This window comes from Corvus moneduloides, chromosome 3 (genome assembly GCF_009650955.1).
Source record: "Corvus moneduloides isolate bCorMon1 chromosome 3, bCorMon1.pri, whole genome shotgun sequence".
Taxonomy (NCBI): Eukaryota; Metazoa; Chordata; class Aves; order Passeriformes; family Corvidae; genus Corvus; species Corvus moneduloides.
In genome coordinates this window covers 20,355,970-20,378,149 of record NC_045478.1, presented here as the reverse complement: position 1 = coordinate 20,378,149, position 22,180 = coordinate 20,355,970, and the positions used below count along the sequence as shown (strand labels likewise).

General features: G+C 34.9%; 1 protein-coding gene across 1 annotated transcript in view; it reads left to right on the top strand.

The window, feature by feature from the left end:
• The window catches only part of SNTG2 (syntrophin gamma 2), a 151,495-nt gene that overhangs the window by 37,825 nt on the left and 91,490 nt on the right, over positions 1-22,180 (top strand). Inside the window, exons 5-6 of the mRNA XM_032101399.1 lie at positions 8,664-8,707; positions 8,817-8,858. Of these exons, the coding sequence (XP_031957290.1) occupies positions 8,664-8,707; positions 8,817-8,858 (86 nt within the window). The remainder of the gene's footprint in view (positions 1-8,663; positions 8,708-8,816; positions 8,859-22,180) is intronic.

Genomic DNA, 22,180 nt, shown 5'->3' with positions numbered 1-22,180 from the left:
CCAGTCTAAACAGACTAGAATTCGAGATATGAATTAAATTTATTGCTAACAAAATCAGAGCAGAATAATGAGAAGTAAAATAAAAACACCTTCCCCCCACCCCTCCCTTCTTCCCAGCTCTGACTCCTCTCCCAGCAGTGCAAGGAGACAGGGAATGGGGTTATGGTCAGTTCATCATCTGTTGTTTCTCATACTGCTGAGGGAGAGGGGTCCTTCCCCTGCTCCATTGTGGAGTCCCTCCCACAGGAGATAGTTCTCAATGAATTTCTTCAATGTGATGGGCAGCAGTCCTCCCCAAACTGCTGCAGCATGGGTCCCTCTGCCAAGGTGCAGTCCTTCAAGGACAGGCTGCTCCAGTGTGGGCTCTTCTTGCCATGGACTTCCCATGGGTTCACAGCCTCCTCTAGTCATCCAGCTGGTTTGGCATAGGGCTGCAGTCTGCAGGAGGATCTGGATTTCTGCTCCACTATGGACCTCCATGGGCTGCAGGGGCACAGCTGCTTCACTATGGTCCTCACCATGGGCTGCAGAGGAATCTCAGCTCCAGTGCCTGGAGCACCTCCTCCCCCTCCTGCTGCGCTGACCTTGGTGTCTGCAGAGTTGTTCTCACCCTGCTCTACTCTGGCCACAATTGCAACTGTGCAATAACTTTATTTTTAGTTCTTAAATGTGTTATCACAGAGGTGTTACCACCATTCCTGATTGGCTCAGCCTTGACAGCAGCATGTCCGTCTTTGGAGCAGCCAGGAATTGCCTCTGCCAGACATGGAGGAAGCTTCTGGCAGCTTCTTACAAAGCCACCCCTGCTACCAAAGCTTGGCCATGCAGACACAATACAATGCTCTAGCAAGACACTGATCTAAATATAAAGAATTCTTTGGGTAGAAGGATGCAGGGAGTTAATTTTTAAGTGTTTATTTAACCGACCAGGTATAAACTTAATAATCAAATTTAGTAATTTTTTAAAATATGGCAATGTTTTAATTATTTCACTGAAATGCATTTTTTATGCATTAAAATTATTCATAAGTATTTCCTGGACAGAAGACAATTTGGAATGAAATATTTGGAACTTTCACTTAGAAATTTTGTTTCAGATTTTTTGGGGGATTTTTTAAAGTAATATTTAAGAGCTTGATGAATCCAGAAGTCATTTTTCAGGGTAAACCAAAGCATTCTCATTTTAGGCCACTTTGAAATTTGTTTTCATTCTTTGGTTTGGCTGAAAAACATAAGCAATGAATTAACTTTCCAACTCTAGATTTAGGCAGTTGGTTTTGTACTTTCCCAAAATGAAGTTTTATATATTTATACATATATATGTATGTGTGTCTAAAAATGTGTATATTAAGTTCTTAATAATGAATAATGCTTTTCTGTTAAGTGTACAAAGAAATGGTATTCAAAGAGCATACTAATGATCAAATTCTTCCTCATGCTTGTGAAGAAGATCAACTTTCAATAAAAGATAATTATTTTTGTTTAATAACTTTAACATAAATGCAAAATGTGTATGAAAATTGTATTTCAGTTCTATAGGGTTTTATGATGAAAATTCTCATTGGAAGGTGCATTTTGAAGTTTATGAACAAAAAAAAGGTAGGTATAAAACATAAAAAATGTTATTTACAATTTCAGCGGACCTATCATTCTGCAACCGTAAACTAAATAGAGGAAGGTGGGAAAAATACACTGTATCTTTTTACTTGTTATCTGTTCCAAGTAGCAGTTGAGTGAATTAACTGTGACCTTAGGATGCCACTGACATGTACAGTTTCTGTTCTTTCTTCCACTCACCTACCTCTGATTGACAATGTAGTTCCCTTATGAAATGCAGAAATCTAATGAAATAGCACTTAAAATTATCACTTGAATTTTTATCCCTACATTCCAGGTTAAAAAAAAAATGTTAATGACAATTATTCTGTGCAGAGAAATTGGAGAACTAGTATGCTTTCAGATAATGTGTTCAGGAGAGAACTGATGTCCCTGTGCAGGTGCATGGTATTTCGGACTTTGGATTTGGAGCAAGCTTTCACTACAGTGCTTCGGTGCTGAAACTGGAGAAGCAAGCAGCTAGACAGATCATGTCATTCAGCTGTATCAAAGGTTTCCATTGCATTGAAACATGCTAATTAAACTCAGAGTAAAACTCATGCAGATTATTTTGGGGCTGAAGCAGTCAAGAATCATACAGAATATTTGATGGAAGGAGCAAATGAAAAGAACTTCTACTTGGTGATAATGTCACATGGAATTAAATTTGAGAAATTTAATAAGATCCAAACCACTGCACATCCTTTGGCAATTTCAGAAAAATTATATTTTTCATCTCTTCACTATTCTTATCTTTCCCTTACTGATTTCTGAACTAAAGACTTTTTAGGCTATTTTAGGAACTACATCTTTTCTTTATAAGCTCAATTTAAGCTTGTATTTCTGCTGCTTTGGGCATCCCCTCTGAGTCTTCAAGTTTGTTTTTCAGGTATCACCATCACCTCTACATCATTTAAAACTTTGTCATAATATAATAGAAATTAATGGAAACTTAGTTGCACATTTAGGAAAAAACTATTGAAGATGCCAGATTATAATTTATTTCCTTATATAATGTTACCTAATAATAACTTGTTTTATTCAGCTCAGAAAATCTTTTACATGTGATTTTAAGCATATGTCTATTAGTGCAAACCTTATACTTTAGAATATTGCAACTGTGTGATGAGATTCATCTTCCTTTACATTGTACTACATTCCTTTGTCAATTTATTAACAGTTTAGTACTTAATTAATTTTAAGATGCACACAAATATTTTTACCTGGAAAATACTGTAATAATTCATAAAATCTTAGAACTTTTAAGGAAAAGACCTCTAAGATCATCAAGCCCAACTGTTCAACTCTGGAAATATTATCAAGTTTAGATTGATTATACTCATAGAGCTTCTAAAACTGCTTTCTAAAATTTCTAGAAATACTACATTTTTGCAATTTTAAATAGCTTTTCACTGACTTTTAAATGAGTCCTAGCTGTGCTTGACTAGTAAAACTTATTTTATGAACAAAATATAACTTATTCATAGTTATAACCTATTCATAGTTATAACTATTGCTTTTCTTAATTATTGCTACATACTTCTGAATTCTGTTCATGTAAAATATGTGAATATTTTTGGTTTTGTTTTCAGACTCAAGGACTGTGGTTAGGTAAATATCCCAAGTAATAAATGGCAATAGTAATATAACACTATCAAATTTTCTGAAAATACATCTTAAAAAACTTTGCCTTGCTTTTATTATAGTCACATCTTAGTGGTCATGACTTTTCTTAAAAAGGTAAAATTTTAAAGTAATTACTTTAAGTAAATTATTTTAAAGTAATTACTTTAAAATTAAAGTAATTAATGCTCCAATTTTGTTTCTTTACTTTGATAATTGATGGTTTTCTATAAAGGCAAAGTCAAGTGATCAAGAACTGAATGTAAAATGGCAAGCATTTTTCTCTAGAATTTATCATGATAACTCTTCCTGTGCACTCTCTCTGCTGCAACATCAACGAGTTTGGAAACACTTACAAGAATCACATTGCCATTTGGTTTGGTTTAAGAATCTTCCATCAAGACACACAAATGCCTGGAATTCTGAATTTTTCTCCTTTTGTTTCCTAAAGTAGGTCTGAAATCAATTTAATCACAGTGTATGCTGGTACTTTTTACACATCAGGTTACAGACTAGAAATGTAACTCATGATAAAAACTTGTTTGCAATCAGAAAACCATTGGAAAGCCCTTAAATAATTTTTGCTTTGGTTACTGCTAAGAGTTGGGTGGGTAGAATTAGAACCAAACTATAATACTTTTTTCAGCTGACCTCCAAAGCACATTTAATTAAAGAGAATGTCATGCCAAAGACTACTCCAGATTCTAGTCTTCTCAGTTTGGGTATATAAGCAACCATTGTCCCTACCTCAGAAAAAACTTGTCAAATTTTGGCTGTAACATAGGTTAGGCAATAGTACCAAACTGTTATTTTGAAATTAGCCTCAGAAAACAGTTGTAATAGCATCTGCCTTTTAAAAATTATGGCACAGACTAAACAGATTTTGGTTTTAAGGTTAAGGTCCCTTAATGCCCATTGGTATGCTCTTTGGATTCCTAACTGCCCTTATACATCTTACTCATTTTACTTTTTGGTATTCATAAAATATAGCACAATTTTTATTTGTTTTTAATAAAGGTAAGTTTGTCCCATTAATAGTTTGCAGTGAAAAGTACTAGAAATTTGCTGTTACAGTAATTTTCTTTTCAGATTGTATTCAATTCTAGGCATTGACAGAAAAATGCTTTTATCAGTAGAAGCTTCTAGTGAACAGTATGTTTTGAAAACCTGTCTTTTTTGCTGAGGTCATCTAAAAGGAGAAGGTGAAAGAACAAAGCCAGTATCAAACACCTATCCTCATACCATATTCTGCTCTGTAATATTTTCCTGTTGAAAAACATGTCCTGCTATGTCCAGTCTTTGCCCACCCCTGTGTCCAGTACCTTTCTCTCTCACTCATTCTGTTTCTCAGATTGCATTGACTCTTACAACATGTTGAGCTTCAGTGCTTCAGGCTTGTCTGTGCTTAGATCTAGAAGTGACTTCTTCATGGGTAGATACAGGATTTTTAGGATCATGATGTTCTCTTAGTGCTTGCTCCACAGGCACTGAGGAAAAGTGGAGAGGGGACTCAGTTTGCCATCTGTCACTTGATTCAGTGTGGGAAACATGGCACATGAGAATAATGAAACAGGTGTTTGATTAAACACATTGTATTATTGAGTGATTTACAGCTTTTCCTTACATGATAAGTGAGACACAAATAAAGAGGAGAAAGGAAACTAAGGTAAGGAAGCTTTACGGTGAAAAATAGAAATGTGGAAAGTTTCGGTTGTTTTTTTTTTTAAACAAAGAAATTAAATTTAAACAAGTCCTATTAAGAGTATGTTCGGTGTTAAAAACTTCCCTAGCAAGGTAGTTTTCAATAATTGAGTTAGTATAGTTGTGTTTTAAATCACAGATTAAAGGTCTTCCTTGAAGCAGGTGTATCTTTACAGTCATGAGTGTAGTTATGTCCAGTTCACGGAAGAGGAGGGAAAAATACATCTGGATGTGTTAGTCTTTTGCATCCTTAATACTAATTTTTCCAGTCTTTTTCTTTCATCTAGTTTTTTAACTATTCCTTTAGATTTTCTTTATGCAATTAAATACTTTTGCATATATTTAATGTTAAGCTTGTGAGTTGAAAGGCCCACGAAGTCAGTGCAGCTCATTGTGTGCTTTAAGCAGCACTTCTTGTCATAAGACATAGTACCTTGTATGTTTCTCATGTGATTCAGGAATTCAAAAAAAATTTAATGAAAATATGTGTTGTAAGCAATCTTGAAAAATATAGACATCAGGTTATCTACAGACTCAAATCTGCATAGAGATGTGCATCAATTACCTAGTTGTAAATAAGAATTTCCCAAGACTCTGTTCAGTAAATTTACCATTTCACTACCTAGCAAATTTTGGAAAAGTTGATACAGCCCTAGTGGATAGAAAAGTAAGCAGAGCAAAGCTAGAATTACTGATTCTTTTCCCTTCTCACTGAGTGCAAAAGAATTTTTAATAGTTCATGGCTCTGTCCAAGGTTTTTTTTTTTTTGTAAAGATTAGAATGATGGATCATGTACATTTGGGAAAGTTTTTCAAATCTAATATTCTCAAAAATTAGATATCCATTTTTTTAATGATTATTTTCTTACCATTATTTCATCATAAGCCCTTTTAGGTTTCCCTCCTGCTTTCTTCCATTTAGTATTACTTTTGAATTTAATCAATGTACAGCATTTAATCAGCATTAAACCTTTTTAGAGATAATTAAGATGAAGAGTAAAGGTGATGTAGCACTATTTATTGTAACATGCCTCATTTTCTTTTACAGCCTGGTATGTCTCTGCTTATCAGTACTTTGTGCTTATTTTCTTTTTAGTCTTTTTTCTGTACACGTTCAATTCAGTTCTACTAAAATATTATTTCAAATAAAACTTCAAGAGGTAAATTGGATTCTGCAAAAGTTGTGTTTATTGTTTCGGTGAATAAGGTTATATGCTCCCTGGTAGCCCAAAGCTCTTTTTCAAGTATTTTGGTTTTAGTATTGCTGCATTTTTCACATAGTGCCTGATAACTTAGAGCAGCCTTTCATAAGCACCTTTGTACATGAGGATGTTACCAGGGGGAGAAAGAGTTTCACATAGCCCGGAAGATTTTACTTAATATTTTTGTCATGTAGAGAGAATGTGACTTCATGAAAATATCAATAGATGTCTTGTCTTCAGGTTTAAAATATGCCTTGGAGAAACAGGACTGACTTTTTGTATCCAAAGAGTTTTTCCAGTCACTTTATTTCTAATATACTTGTAAACTATATTGTAAATTATGCATTGTAGTGACACACCCCCTACAATTTGATTTTTGGAAAATGTATTTTTTATTAGTCATCATTGATTTTAAATTCTAGACCGTTGGCTAAACCCAAAGTGTTTCATCACAGGCATGCAAGCATACCCATGATGGCATCAGCTGGTATCCAGATTATTGGTTTAGTATGCAGCATAATGCACTTCTAGAGAAAATTCTCTGATTGTCCCAAAAGCTCTGCTTGTTTCAGTTTGTAGAGTGTTTGGTATTGACCAAATAATGCTCCTTCTCTCATTTACTTATGTGGACAGACTTGATTGCTTTTTGAGACCCTGCAAGCAGGATGTAATTGCTCTGTGCTCTTAAACTGTAAAATTTATTGGCTAATGCACATGATGCGGCTGGGGATATTGCAGTATTCATCACCCCTGTGGAATGAGCAATGGGTCTTTGCTTGACCTGGCAGTCAACAGTCCCATGGGAAAGGTTCAGCTTCCACTGCTCCCTGGAAGGGAATTTTCCTCTGTGCTGCCAAGTTACAATCCTCCATTTACCCAGTTTTCTTCCTTGAGGTTTTATACCTTTTCATATCCCTGCTTTTCCTTCAAGCCTTGTGCTGTTAAATAGTGCTGTTTCAAGAATTTTACCTGTGTCTAGAATTTAGTCTTGCCTTTTTTGCATGAATACTAGTCTATATATTTTATTATAACATTTGTTACAACTGAGCAGTTTACTCAGAAGACTTAGTGTTGCACAACTGTGCTGTTGTGTCATTATGCAGTGGATCACAGATAGATGAAGATCCAGGAGAGTGGTAGTACATTCCTACCTGCCCACAAATCTTCATCATGCACTCTTCCATCAGGATCTCCACTTTCACACAAACATTTTCTGGTTCATTATGCTTTGCTTTCTTGCCCTACATTTTTCTGTTTTCACCTCTTACAGAAAATTGTTCACATTTTTCACTATTAGTGTATGTATTACTGACATCTCAAATAGAAGTTTAGTATTGAGATGCCCAAGCTAATGTTAAGCACCTCTAGCAATATATGTACAGGCTACTTCAGATTACTTTGTGATGGTTTTGAACTGCTTTAATTCAGTTAAATTTCTGTACATAGATGTCTTTTCTAAACCAGCTATTACAAATTTCATGCATATTTTTAAATACAAAGTAGGATGAGAAGTGGAGTAAAGACCTTCAGTGCAACTGAAGTAGCATGATGTTTAAAATAAATAGTGAAATATTTCTTTAGTATTGAATAACGAACTATTATTTTTTATCCGCCAAGAGAGTGATGAAAAAATTATTTTTAAAAAAGTGCTGTTTTGTAACAAAGGTACATTTGCAGTAGCAACACCTGAATTGCAGAAATCCTGAATTCTCTATGCAGTTTTTCTTTCTTTTTTACTTCTATTTCCATTTCTCATAATACTGTCTCTGTTAACATTGATTGCATTCTTCTAAGCCTCAAGCTGTGACCTTAAAGATCATGTATAAGACTAATAAGCCTTCTTTAATACTATCAGTCTTTGCAGGATAATAACCTTACTTTTAATTAAGTGATACATTTCATGAGGTAAACATCCTCAAATTCCAACCAAAAAAAAAGTTTAAAATTTGAAAGTTAGAGAATAGACCTCAAAAATGTCATTGTTTGTATCTATTGAGAATTATCTGGAATCTCATAACGTTATTCCCATTAACTCTGTAAGGCAGGAAACATGCAAATTGCAGATTGGAATAATGTTATTCTTAGGGACAAAACTAACTCAAACTTCTTGTTAAAGAATTGTATTAAATTCCAGTCACAACCTCTTTGATTACAGCAGTCCCTGTAAATTTGTTCAGGGGGAAAGGAATTGCTAAAGAGTTTCAGAAACTCCTTTTTCCCTTTTGTGGAAGAATAATGAAAAGTGTGAATCACATTTTCCACATAATTTAATGAAATCCTTCATTAGTGAGAATTGACATTTGTAATCCATACTAAACAAGTTCTTTATGCAAGGAAAGTAGCTCTCTTAATTTGTTCAAAATTGCTAGGAATCTATTATCTTTGTTAGATGAATACTGATTGCTGTGCCTTGTATTTTCACAACCAAATCAGTTTCAACTGAAGATTACAAACAGTGTGTTAAACCAATTGCTGGAAGAAAATATAGCATTTTTTTCAGTACTACTATCAATTAAAATCTACTCCTTCTGTAATCCCACAGCTGAACAGACAGGAATGTTATTTATAGGAGATGCAATAATACAGGTCAGTAAACATTTGCTTTTATCAGCAGACATTTGTTTCATAGTTGCTTTTATTTCAGTAACTAACTTCACATTACAAATAATTTTCTCCCTATCATATCTGTTTTTAGGTTAATGGTATAAATGTAGAAAGTGCTACCCATGAAGAAGTGGTAAGTCATTCCACTTTGATTTTTTATTGGTGTACAGAATATTTTTTGTCCAAACTGTTCTGTCTCTAGCCTTGTTTCAAATGAATTTGCTCTTTTTTCCTATAAAGACAGTGCTATCATCAGGTTTGTCATATATTTGATTATTAAAATTTTTCCAGTTATTTAATTCCATTTTGAAATACAATTTACTACAGTGTTTGATCTAACCTGAAATAATTTATTGAATAGTGGTCAGGTTTTACTGATTTGTTTCATTTATCAGATTGACTGTATGAGGACAAAGCCAGTTCACATTCACTCAATTTGCAGTGCTTTTCCGGTGTGCAGTGCAAGGCCATATAGATAAAACATTGTTACCCCCTGTTGCCTGTTTATTAGCAGTTATCAGTTGATTCACTGACAACTGTATCTCAGAATAGCATCTGTAGCAACCATAAATGACATAGGCTTTGACAGTCTTATCAACAAGGCAGAAATCACATGGGCAAAGGAACTAAACTTGCATTTATTACTTGAAGGTGATCTCTCTAGGTCAAGATAAAGTGCAACTGCATGATCTTGCAGTCCTTTTCTTGGTGCTGGGTAATACCATCAAGCTGAATCTCTTACAATCTCAGTAAAGCATGGTCAGATCTATTGTGTATTGGTGAACTGCTCTCCTGCTGCTTGTATTGTTGCACACAAAACCCCCTAAACTTCCTGAAAGTTACTCCTCACAAAATGGTAAGTTACTTCCCTTGAGGATTGTTTGTAAAAACCAAGTGCTCCAGAACTGCCAATGTAACACAACAGAGGTGAGGAATGAGAGAGAAATGCATCCTTGCCCTGTACATGGGAATTCAGTAGATGCACTAAGCAAAATTTCCTGGAACAACAGTAAGTCATATGGCTGAAAGAAGCTCCAGAAGGAGAAGAGATCACAATGCACCTGGAGATAAATCTGCAAAGAGACTTTGCTACTAGCACAGCCTGTTACTATGATCAGAATAGGGTTAGAAAAATGTGTCAGGTAGTAAAGGAAGGAGCTGGTTCTGTGAGATGAGGTGGGCTGTTGCCAAAGCTCCTGAGAGAATTCAAGATTTATTATTTCTTATTTTATCAAAATTATGTCTTTGCTTTTTTTTCAAATAATGGTTGATATAAAGTCCTCTTTATTTGAATATGGTGGGTTTGCAGTTTGGAAGAAATGCTTTAAAAAAGGAGGTTTGGGCACCAGAAACACCACTGATGGAGGTATATAACATATTAAGCTTGTTACAACACATTAAGCTAGTAATATAGTAATATAGTGATTATGGGTGGATGTCCAGAAAGCAGGATGTTAAGGATGGTGAACTCATCTAACTTTTAGAAAATCATACTTACGTCTTCGCTCTCTGTAAAGGATGCCCTGTATTCTAAATGTCACTCAGGTTAGATGAAAGGTGCTCCAGCACTCCTGTTCAAAAAACACTCATCAATGAGGCTTGGGTATTCTTAATTCACTCTGGGTTCAAGTTTACACAACCTTGTTAACACAATGCAAAGTACTTAATGGGAGCCTGTCAAAGGTTATTGAGTAATTCTTTTGGCTTGTTCTGTATGCATCTGGCACCATGGTCTCTTACATATTCAGTCATCTACTTCAAAGTGGGACTTCTGAAACATCATCCATCAATACAGTTTGAAGGCATTTCTTGCTGCTTGCATTCTGGGTGCAGGAGGCCTCTTTTGCAAACAGCTAACTTAAGGTTATGAATTGTACTGTGTGATACAAGGGACTGTGTACTGGGTCTAGGCTGAGACTACATTAATTTTCTTTGTGGCAACCAGTATGCTGTTGTATTTTTGTTCGTGACTAAAACAACATTAGTAACACGCCAGTGTGTCTGTTATTGCTGAGCAGTGCTTGTAGGCCATCAAGGCTTTCTCTTTTCCTCACTTTTTCCTCCTCTCAATGAGTAGGCTGAGAATGGGCCAGAAGTTGGAAGGGGATATAGCCAGGAAAGCTGACCTGAGCTGACCAAAGGGATGTTCCATACCATATAACATCATGCTCAGCAGTAAAAATTGTGGGACGTGTTTTCTGGAGTAAGCAGCCATTGCTCAGAGGAGGGATGGGTATCAGGAGGTCGTGACTGATTTCCTTTGCATCACTTGTTTTGTTTTTTACCTCTGTCATTACTTAAGTTACTAAACTGTCTTTATCGTGAAACTGTCGTTCTTATGAAGGTTTTCTTGCTTTCTTCTTCCTATTCTCTCCCATCCTGCCAGTGGGGGGAATGGGAGTCCACTCACATACTGCTAAAAACGATGCTGCTAGCAAAGGTAGAGATTCTGAATTACTCCACTGGTCCAGGCATAGTGATAAGCCATTAAGGGGCAGAAGCAAATATATTTCTTGCTTTTTTTGATGTTGAACTGATGGGGTTTTCCTGTTTGTTTGTCTTGTTGTGGTTTGATTAATTTATTTTTTAAATTGTAAATCTAACAAATGTTTTCAAAAATTTTGTTTCCGTTTTTTATTTTGTTTATTTCACAATGGCATTCCTTGCTGTTTAGACTTTTTCCCCTGTTTGTTCTTACTTTCTGCCATTTTAAAATGTCTGCTTGTTTACCCTTGCAGATTGTGAGGAGGTGCACTCAGTTGGCACAAACTCAGAAAACCTTTATTTTACAAAATTGAAGCTTGAGCGTAATTGTATGTCAATATTGCTCACAGGAGTTAAAGACTTAAAACCCATTGGGGTTAATACTTGGGAGAGAAGGCTACAAAATCTGAGAACTTTAGGAAAGGAGAAGAGTTTGTTCTGTCTGCTACCTTCCATTTTCCCTCCTGAGATGTTTATGTAGTTAGCTGGTCCTGATTGTACCAAATAGGTAGTTTTGTTTCTTGACCCTTTAACTTCAGCAGTGTTAAAACGTGATTACTTCTCTGCAAGCCAAACAATTAGCTACTCTGTCAGCAACAATTTAACAACAAACTGTCTCCCGTTTTTCACTTCTGATACTAGAATTTGCTTTCCTCCACAATTATTCAAGCTGCTTGTGAAAGACAACTATTTCAACAGCTGCTACTATCACATATTAGTTCTAGCTAAGGATATGGATAGAATAAATAATTCAGAATCTGTGCCAAGAAAGATTCTGCTTTTGCTGTAGGTAATACAATAGTGTGAAAAATTGAATATAATTTATTTTCCTTGAAAATTAAGTTCATTTTTAGAAATATTCTACTGGTGTGGAGAGTGTGAATGCAGAAAATCTTAATTCAAAGATTAATATAGTTTCTGTATTGCATATCAGAGAGGAAATTTAGTTTTCTCTCTGTGATGGCTAATCGGGTTGTCTCCGTGCATAACACAAAAGGAGTAGTCAGATCTGAGTGGAGAGAAAGAGGGAAGCAAAGATAAAGAGTATTTTGGTTGAAGTTCACAAAGAAGGTGTACTACTTGGTGTTCTTTTGGCTGTGACTTCAATTTTCAAGGTATTCACAATAAACTGTGAAAGGAAATTAAACACAAGACGGCAGTTTTCTGATTCAACAGTATTTTTCAGGTTCATAGAATCACAGGATCATGACATGGCTGGGCTGGAAGGGTCCTTGAAGATCTTCTACTTCCAACACCCCTGCCATGGGCAGGGACACCTTCCAGTAGACCAGGTTGCTCAAAGCCCTGTCCAAACTGGCCTTTGAACACTTCAGGGATAGGCCATCCTCAGTTTCTCTGGCAACCTGCTCCAGTGCCTCACCACTTCACAGTAAAGAATTTCTTCCTAATATCTAATCCAAACCTCCCTCCTTGAGTTTAAAACTGTTCTCCTTTGTCCTATCACTACATTCTCTTGTAAAAAGTTCCACTTCAACTCTCTTTAAGGTCCAGAAGGTGCTCTAAGGTCTGCCCCTGAGTCTTCTTCAGGCTGAACAACCCCAGCTCCCTCAGCCTGTCATCATAGGAGAGGTGCTCCAGCCCTCTGAGCACCTTCATGGCCCATCTGATAACCACAAGGCTGAGAACACTTCTTGGCATTTTGTGGTGTGGTTCTGGGTACTTTTCTCTCCCTGTACTTAGTGAAAGAGGAAAATAAGATTCAGAAAGTTTTTTGCGAGTCCCTGAGGTGAGCACTGCCCTGTGCTGAATGAAATGCACTAGAAGTACCTGTTTGTTTCCACCATAAGCAAATCGTAGGTGATGTGATGAAAAATCATCACTGGTGTCTTTCAAGGGGAAATTGGACAAGTTTCTACATAATCTCATGTAGTCTGTTTTTAATGAATCTATGATTAGCTCAGATGTAAGTTTGTATGAAATGAATCCTATTTCAAGGATTAATAAACTGATTATTTCCATTAACTAGAAAATGCAGGAGAGGGAGTTTAGTTATACAAAATGGAAAACTAGGTGTTGCATGTTATTTTTTTCTTACTATATCTTATTCATGTATTTCATAGTAAATTAATATGTTTCACACGTTTGTAGTATTACACACAAATTTTAATCTCCTTGGAATTTTCCTTGCTGATCCAGGAAAGTACTTGGAAACATTTATTTATGAATAGTCTCACAGAAGGACATTGCTAAATAAACTAATTACTATCTATTAAAACAGAGAATCCATTCAGTGGGAATAATTTTAGATTTTCAGAATTTAAATAGTTTTTAGCCAATAGTTATTAATTGTTTTAAATCTTTAATATTTCAGACGCTTACTGTAATGCTGTTTAATGTGGCATTGGCATTTCTGGCAGGCAGTGATGAACTTGTTCTTCACTAGGCTGATTGAGATACAAGGATTGAACCTGAAAATTGTTTATCTTCATTGAGATACTGAGATTTTATTTTCATTTGTCCTTTAATCTATCATCCATTTTGCATTAGCTATTTTGGAATTGAAGTTCTCTGCATGGTCTTCTGGAATTCAGTTCCAAATGGTGGAAAGAGATCGAATAGAAAAAAACTGGAAAATACATAGCTAGAATAGGCACATAATGCTTAACTACTCAAGAAATATATCAAAACGAATAAAATAATAAAAAAATAGAGCTAGAGTGATGGATTAATAAAATAAAATCATAAAAATAATTATAAAATATCTTGTCAGATGCTTGAGAAGTAGCAAAACTAAGTTCTTTTGATTTACAAATTTTACTCTGTAGTAATATCTTATAGTAATGTTAATTAGAAGATTTTATTGATTTATGCTGTTATTAAAATCATTAATCTTCAAAAAAATTAATATATGTATTTCCAGTGTTAAAATTGCAGTGTTATGTTCTGTTTGTTAAAACACTTGTTAATATTTGAATATGCAATTCAGTAGTACTTGAGGCAACAATAGTATGACATTTAGAGAAATTCTAAATAAAGGTTTTATTTGATATACACAGAAGGTTTAAAAACTTAAGATTACTGCTAGAGATAATCAACAGTACAGACCAAAGTTCAAGGAAATTTTTGTTTAGCTAGATTGCCCAGGTAGGAGCAACACTAACATGTATCGATACCCTTACAGACCTCCACATATTTCTGACCCAAGACTGACTCTTAACTTCAAGTTACTCCTTGAATTTCTGCAGTTTTGATGGGGGAAGTTTTTCAGCTGGAACGTGCTTTTTCACCCAGCAGAAAAGATGTTAAGAAGTCAAAATGAACAGTGTAATTCAAGTATGACAAGTATAAAATGAGAGTTTGACCACTTAAATGAAGGAAAAATGAATATTTTTCTACATAGACAAACAGCATGTTTCATTTCTTGGAGATCTATGTTAATGGTGCCAAGATGAAACTTCACAGTACTGTTACCAATTCTTTGTATGGTTTAATTGAATAGTTAGTTAGTTAGAATGTACTGCAAATTTTTTTGTTTTCTCAGCATAGAAGAAATATTCTCTTAAAATTGGAAGGGTAATTCTACCAGATCCAGAAGAACCAGTAACTGAGTTTTTCTCACATCATATGAAGATTGGGTGATTCCTTTGCATGTCAGGAAACCTTTCTTTCTTCAGCTGCCTGGCTCTCCCATTTTCTCAGTAATTTCCAGAGTTTGCTTTTAGATTATTTAGATTGCTTTTGTTTGTTTAGATTGTTTAGATTATAGTGATCTATTTCTGTTGAAAGTTTAAAAGTGATATTAGAAATAATTTTCATCTAAATGATGTTGAGCTTCTTTATTCCCTATCCCTTGCTTCCACACTCATAAACTCTAGCAAAAGCAATCTGTTCCTACTATTCATTTTTTTTAGACACACTGAAAGAAAAGGTGTATGCTACTAAAAAGCATTTTAAAAATGAACAGTTGACAAAAACTAAATAAAATTTAAGACACTTTCTGAAATAGTCTACATAGAGTACTGCAAAGTTTAGCTGCAGTTACATCTTACTGTATGAGTGGAAGTTAAAAATAAGTGTGTGGTATTGCACAGAAACTTATTAGTAGTGTTTTAAATCACCTCAATATCACACTGTTTCCAGGAATTGTCATATATTCAAGCAATGCAGTTGCAGTAGAGTAGAAATAAGAAAACAATCCCTAAAAGTTCTATTGAGCATGTAGAGACACGTGTGTAAATTTTTGTTAGAGTGTATGTTTTGTCACAGGAAACCTAAAGAAATACGAAATAGAATAATCAAACAAAGTAGTCATTGTGCTTCCAGAGGGGTGACAAGCAAATCCCAGGAACACGTCGGAGAGGAAGGAAAAGGAAGAGCAGTAGGGAAGCTTAGAACATCTGTTCCAGTGACTGAAAGGGCTTTTCCTGGTGCTTTCCCTGATCTTGTGCAAGCGATTGTTAAATTAAAATATATTTTTAAAAAGTAATAAAAACCCCAAACAACCAGAGTTCACTAATTTAGAGTTAAAGTTGTTTTCCTTTTCATGTATATAGTTTTAGAGAGCTTCATTAATCAAAACTTGTAAAGGAAATAAAATCAAGGTACATACTTTCACAGCTTTGACATTACCACTTCCCTTCTCCAAATCCTCTCCGTTCATGATGGCTGAAGAGAGAGGAAGGGGGAAAATGGTGGATATCTCTCTAGAGCAGCTTGGCAGGACTGTGTTTCAGCATAATTTAAGTGGATCCATCCTTATGGCTATCCAATGAATATTCCTTTATTTTTTCCAGTCTTTTTATGTGAAAGGCTTTTAATCTTTTGAAGAGAAAAGGTGTTTGTAAAGAACAAAGCCAAAACCTTTAGCATCTTGTACTTTTCTCACTCTAGCTAATTTCCAACTCTGACCTACATTGTCATTAGATCTTCAAAAAGAAATTTAGATGGTTTTACATAGCAATTTTTCTATGACTAGTTTCTGTGTAAGGAACTTCCACTAGTTTGTGATTACATGTATTGTCTTCCCAATATGGTGCTGTTACCATTTTCTTTAAATGGAGAATTTGGGGCATGGTGCAAGGGTATCTTGAGTGGCATCATGTTTTGACGTGCTCCAGACTAAGGGAGTGTCTGTAATTACACAAAGACATGTGAACAGAAACAACATGGGTAGAACCCATCACCCATAAATATTATTGACAGGGAGCTTGCTGAAATGATCTCAGACTGACCTCTTGCTTTCTTTATTATTGGGAGATTTACATTTGGAATCAGCCAAAGTAAACATATAGCTTTGGAACCATTTGTAGGTTACTTTCAAGCACAATGCATTTTTGACACACAGCTGTTCAACAAACTGCATCATTTCTATAAATAAGTTTTCATTGACGAGCTCTTTACATATGAAAAATTAACGAAGTTTATGTTTAGTTAATGCATTTTAATATATTTATAGGACTACAGACCAAAGAAAAGATATCAAGCTTTTCAAGATTTTACTGTCTTAACTTTATCTTGGTAGTAGTTCTCAGTGTGTTCCTTTGTCATTGCCTCAGTCACTTCTAGAAGAATGCTTTAGTCATCTATTATGTGGACAGCAAATACCTGTTAATGCTGAGTGTATATCTTCAGGACAGCTGCATGCATCAGACCTGAAGCAGGAACTGAGAGAAGTGAGCAAACTCTTTTACTGAGCACCATTTATTAACAAGTTTAGTGTAGTCACTTTCATTAACTTACTGTGTACTTCAGAAAATTTGCTGCTGCTATGTATGTGGGCAGAAACAAACATCAATAGCAAGAATGCTAATATGTGACATTTGCTGCACATAGTTTTATTTCAGTTTCCCTATAGAATTTTCCTGAGCTATTTTTGTGGAGAGTTAGTCACAGAATAACAGGAGTTATCATGACAGTGAGACAAATAATTAAAAAGTGTTTTTCACCTTGCTTGGATGAAAACTATCTAAATTTAATTTCATTTCTCCAGGTGCTAATTTGCCATAAGTATTCTGTAACCCAGTATTGCATAAAAATAAAGCTACATAAAATCATCAAATTTTAGTATAACTTTAAACCTTTGTGGAATGTACAATTCATCCTCATTGTTTCCAGATGCTCTAAGAAGTGTGGTTATTTCCTCACTGAATGTATCTGGCATCATTCCTCACTAAGAAACAAGTTACAGAATACTTTTGTCTCCAGTGTCTTTCACATGCAAATGATAAAACTCACATGCTTTAAAACATGATTTTGCCATTTCAGTTTGTGTCCATTTGCACCTTTACTGTGTTTTTGTAGGAGAGAACAAAATTTCAGAGAAAGATTTTTAAAAAATGGAGTAACGTAAGTATCTGTGTAAAATGTACCCTTCAAAATATTACACAACTTTTTAAATTTAATTGTGGAAATCAACTTTTTTTCAAGCTCTAAATATGTTAAGAAAGCATCCAAAATAAGTAGTTCATATTGCAGTACTACTATTTTACCTCCATCATTTCACAGGCACTTAATTCCCTGCGTTAGAGAAGCAGAAAGCACACTGGCATTATGGGCATTTACAATGTGCAAATTCTTTGAGCACAAAAGCAATTGAAAAAACAAACAAACAAACAAATAAAACCAACCCAGTGTCTTTTAACCCTTTAAAATTTTTATTTATTTCATTAATAAATGTTGAAAGACCTACAAAGGATTTATAAGAAATTACACCAGCCACTTAAGTCATAAATAGAGGTACACTTTATTTCATCTTCTCCTCCTCCAACCTGTACAAAACTGAGTACCATGGAGATAGGTTAAATATGTAAACAAAAAACAGACTTGGAATAAAAACAAAAGGGTGTAAGCTATCTGTGGGTAAGTCAGTGGGGTGGGGGGGGATGTCTTTAAAAGGGCTGGTAAGAAAAGAAATTACTTTGTAGCTTGAAGAACAATATTGTATTATGTCCCTTGTTGTCCTTGATAATCATTATGAAGACCTATCCACTCCTGTTTCCTTTGATCCTTATATCCTCTGCCCAAACTAGTCTATCTCTTCATTTTTAGTCACTCTGCTTGGTTTCCACTCTGGCTAAGCTAACTTCTCTGAAGCAGTATCATCTCCATCTCATTTATCTCTCTTACACCTTCCTTTTCCTTTTGAAACAATGTTTTGTGCTTTTCATTAATTTACTGCCTTATATTATGTGACCCTCAGTGTTTCATCAGGGTATAAAGAACTTTGAAGTGCTGTACGCTCTAGCTCAGTGTTATGAACACAACACAGCTGCAAGCTAATAAAGAGTTAGTGTACACCCTGGTGATTCTGAATAGATTAATTAAATAAATATTTGTGAAAGATTAGACTTAGGCTGTTTACATAAGTGAAACTCAGTTATTTTGTATTTTTTAAGATTTTTTTTGAAATGGAAAGGGAAATATAAGTTATATAGAGGCCTTACAACCACATAAAATTAACCCATTAATAAAATGGGTGTATTTCTGATCACAAGAGAAATTAACTCCTTTGAGATCACTGTGTAAGTCATACATAAGTATTATTTCTCTTCAAAAAGTTATTGACTTAATGGGAGTGTGATCTAAATAAGTGAATGGGTCTTATAGGTATCACCAATATTACAGACTCATTTGTTTAGCTGCTGAATTGAGGATGAATAATAATACCTGCTCTTGTTCCTTATTGTAGAGAGCAGACAAAACACTCATAGAGCAGGAGTGCATTCATACACTTCAAATGGCAAATAAACTAGCACATTGCATCAAAAGTAATCCAGAACTGGATTAGGAAATCAAAAGGGTGTTTGGTGTTGCTTTTTGTCTGATATAATATTAGACAGCAAAAAGCCTAATACAAAAAAAAGTCTAATATAGAAAGTATAGCCCTGTAATTAAACAGTTGTGGCTCTAGATATGATCAGTACTCTGAGGGAAGAGAAACTAAGTCAGAAGATTGTAATCTGACAATGGGATTTGAATGATATTCCCCTTATCAAATAGCACATTTTTTTCCAGTACAGAAAATTTTTAGTATTGAATAAAGGAATATACTTTATAGTGATCGGTGCTGAAGAAATATTAGCCTATACAGTAGCAAAATTACAAGGAATCATAGATTATGGTCCTGAGACAGTATGCAGAAGTTTCAGATACGGGACTTTGCCTAAAACAGATTTCCCTCTGATGTGTGCTGAATATTGCAGATGATCTGCTGGTTTGTGGTGATAGTAGCACTTTCATGCCTGGGGAATTAGGAAAACAAAAGCATTAGGGACAAACACAGAGGGGTACTCCTACTGTGAAATACTGCTGAACTTTATCCATAGGTATTCCTGTTATGGTTTTATGTTTATCTACATGCTGTAGGGAGTTTAGTAAAAGAGGAATGTTTTCTGTGTTCTAGGTGCCCCAGTTCTTTAAGTCTGAGAGGATGAACATATGAGTGATTATAAATAAATTCTATGGCTGATCCAAACTGCAGGGCAATCCATTGAACTGAGCAGTCCATAAGTGTTCTAGCTTGTACTTCAGCAGTGAATGTGTAGGCAACAAAAAGCAGATCTTGGTGCTTCCTATATTTAGTCCTGTATTAAGTCTAGATGAGGCTAGAAGATGTAGAACAAAGGGATCATTGTGGAAAAGTTTGTTGTGAGAAAAGGAGGAAATTTATCCAAATTATTAACAGTTTCTAAATCAGAGAATGCAGCATATGACCTGCTGGGTTTGACACCTTCAAAACCTTCTGGTTTTGTTTGTACACTCAGTAGCACAAGACAGCCTTCATTAAATATTGCCCGTCCTTCAGCTGATGTTATTTTCATCGTAATCTTACACCATTGCCATTAGATGATGGCAGGGGTTTTTGGCTGCTACCTCCCTCCTCAGAAACTTCAGGTCAAATAAAATCTGTTTCTGAGAACCCTGCAGGTATGTTACAAATACAAGCAAACAACAAAAGAAAAATGTAACAGTAATGGCTACAAGAAAAACTGCATTTAATCTTTTTAGCTCAATCTGTGCTCATTTGAGTTCATATAAACTCAACCACTTAACTAACATCTAGAAAGATGTTTAAATATATTTGAAGAATATGAACCTGCAGGGTTAGGCTGCTCCAATTTCTTTGCTTGGAAAGGGCTTCATTTGGGACAGAAATGTTTGCAATTCCATGGATACTGATTCCACTTTACCATACGCTTTTCCAGTCATATGTAGTCAGATATGTGCATCAGTCTGTTGTGAGTTTTTTGATACCTGAGACAATTCTTTCTTTTTACAAGTATTGCATAACAGTAGATAAGCAATAAAACTATTGCTGGTTATTTAATTTTGAGTTTTGTGGCTTTAAACTCTTTTCGTTTATAGCACATTGATCACAGTTGAGACTGACCTGCATTTCCAGAGAGAAGTCCCCATAATGCTCTGATATTCTTGGGATTTTTTTGAAAATGGCAAAGTTACTTTCTCAGGAATGGGTCTCCATGCTTCAGGTAATAGTTATCCTTAAGAGAATTTATTTAAACTTTCATTGCTTCAGGGAACAGCCGAGTTGACTCAAAATTTATTTTCTGATACACAGTATGTATCAGTATCTTTCATATTCCAGATAGTTTTGCAAGCATTGTTGGCACAATGCTAATTACACACTGGAGTGTGTAATTAAATAGAAAATTAATGTACACAATAATGAAAAAAAAAATTTAAATAATTTCTTTTTTTGTCCATAATGCCTGGTAATTATATCATACAGAAGCAGCATTATTTGTTTAAATTGATACTGAATCTATCTGTATTTATAGGCAGAAATTAGAGAAAAGCAAGAGTTGAGTAAACTAAGAGAAGTTGCAGTTTAGTTTAAATCTGTGAAAATTTCCATAAGCGGCATTGACTGTCATTTTTCCTAGCATATTTGTATAAATTGTTCAGACACAAATGCTTGCTTAGGATTAGCCAGCTAAGCATTTAGAAAGACATTATTTCTCATTGAATAGTGCAAAGCTAAGGAAGAGAAGAATCAAAAGAATTTATTTGAAACTACTCCATATTTGACCATTGGAAAAGAGACAAGTATCAAGAAATCATTGTTTCTTAAACTAACTTAACTCTGGTTCATGACCTTCCAATAATAATCCAACTTTAATTTTACAAACTTTTTTTAAAGCCATTTTGTTTCTACTGTCATTTTAAAGTCTACTTGTACTGCGAGGTGTCTGTTTATCACACATCTTCCTTGCCTTCTCCTAGACATATAGGTACAATACCAGATTTTTCAGCCCTGTGAATATGCATTGAGCTGAAACTGCCAAGTTTCCTGAAGTCCTTCCAGGTATACTTTTGCCTAGGAGGCATTTTAAGTGTTACATGCTATCGTTCTTTCTGAAGATTTAAAGATTTTTAAAAACTTTTAGTTCTCTAGATGTCTTTTTTTTACTATTCTTTGTTATGGTCTAATTCTTCATATATTTTACCACATCTCGGTTGTTTGCCTGCTCTATTGCAGGCTTGTACACAACCTTCCATCCAGGTACTTGTCACGTCCAAGACTTGCACGTCGTGTGAATTTCAAGTGTTTTATTTGTGAAATGCTTGTACCTCAAGCTCAGGCATTCATCGGGTGATTCACATCCTTTTACTTCAGAATTTTTCCTTCAGACTTTTAGTCTGAGTTAGGTACTTAATCTTAAATATTCTTCAATAGATGCAAGATAACTTCATATGTTTGAAGTGTAAGGTTATCATCCAGACTCTACATATTTAGAGATACCTATCTGTGGATGAGAATTTCTTTGTATCCTAAGATCTTTACTGTTTTCTAGAAAAGATATTAGCAAATCCTTTAGAGTTGAATCTTTATGTGACCAAAGTGAAATGATGTGACTTCTGCACGCAGAATAGATACTGGCTAAAAGGCCATACGGTCATCAAAAATATTCTCCTTTGCAATTTTAATTGCTATTACAGTTCTTAATAAGACAGAAGCTGTTTCAAACAGCCAAAACCTTGTCTAAATCT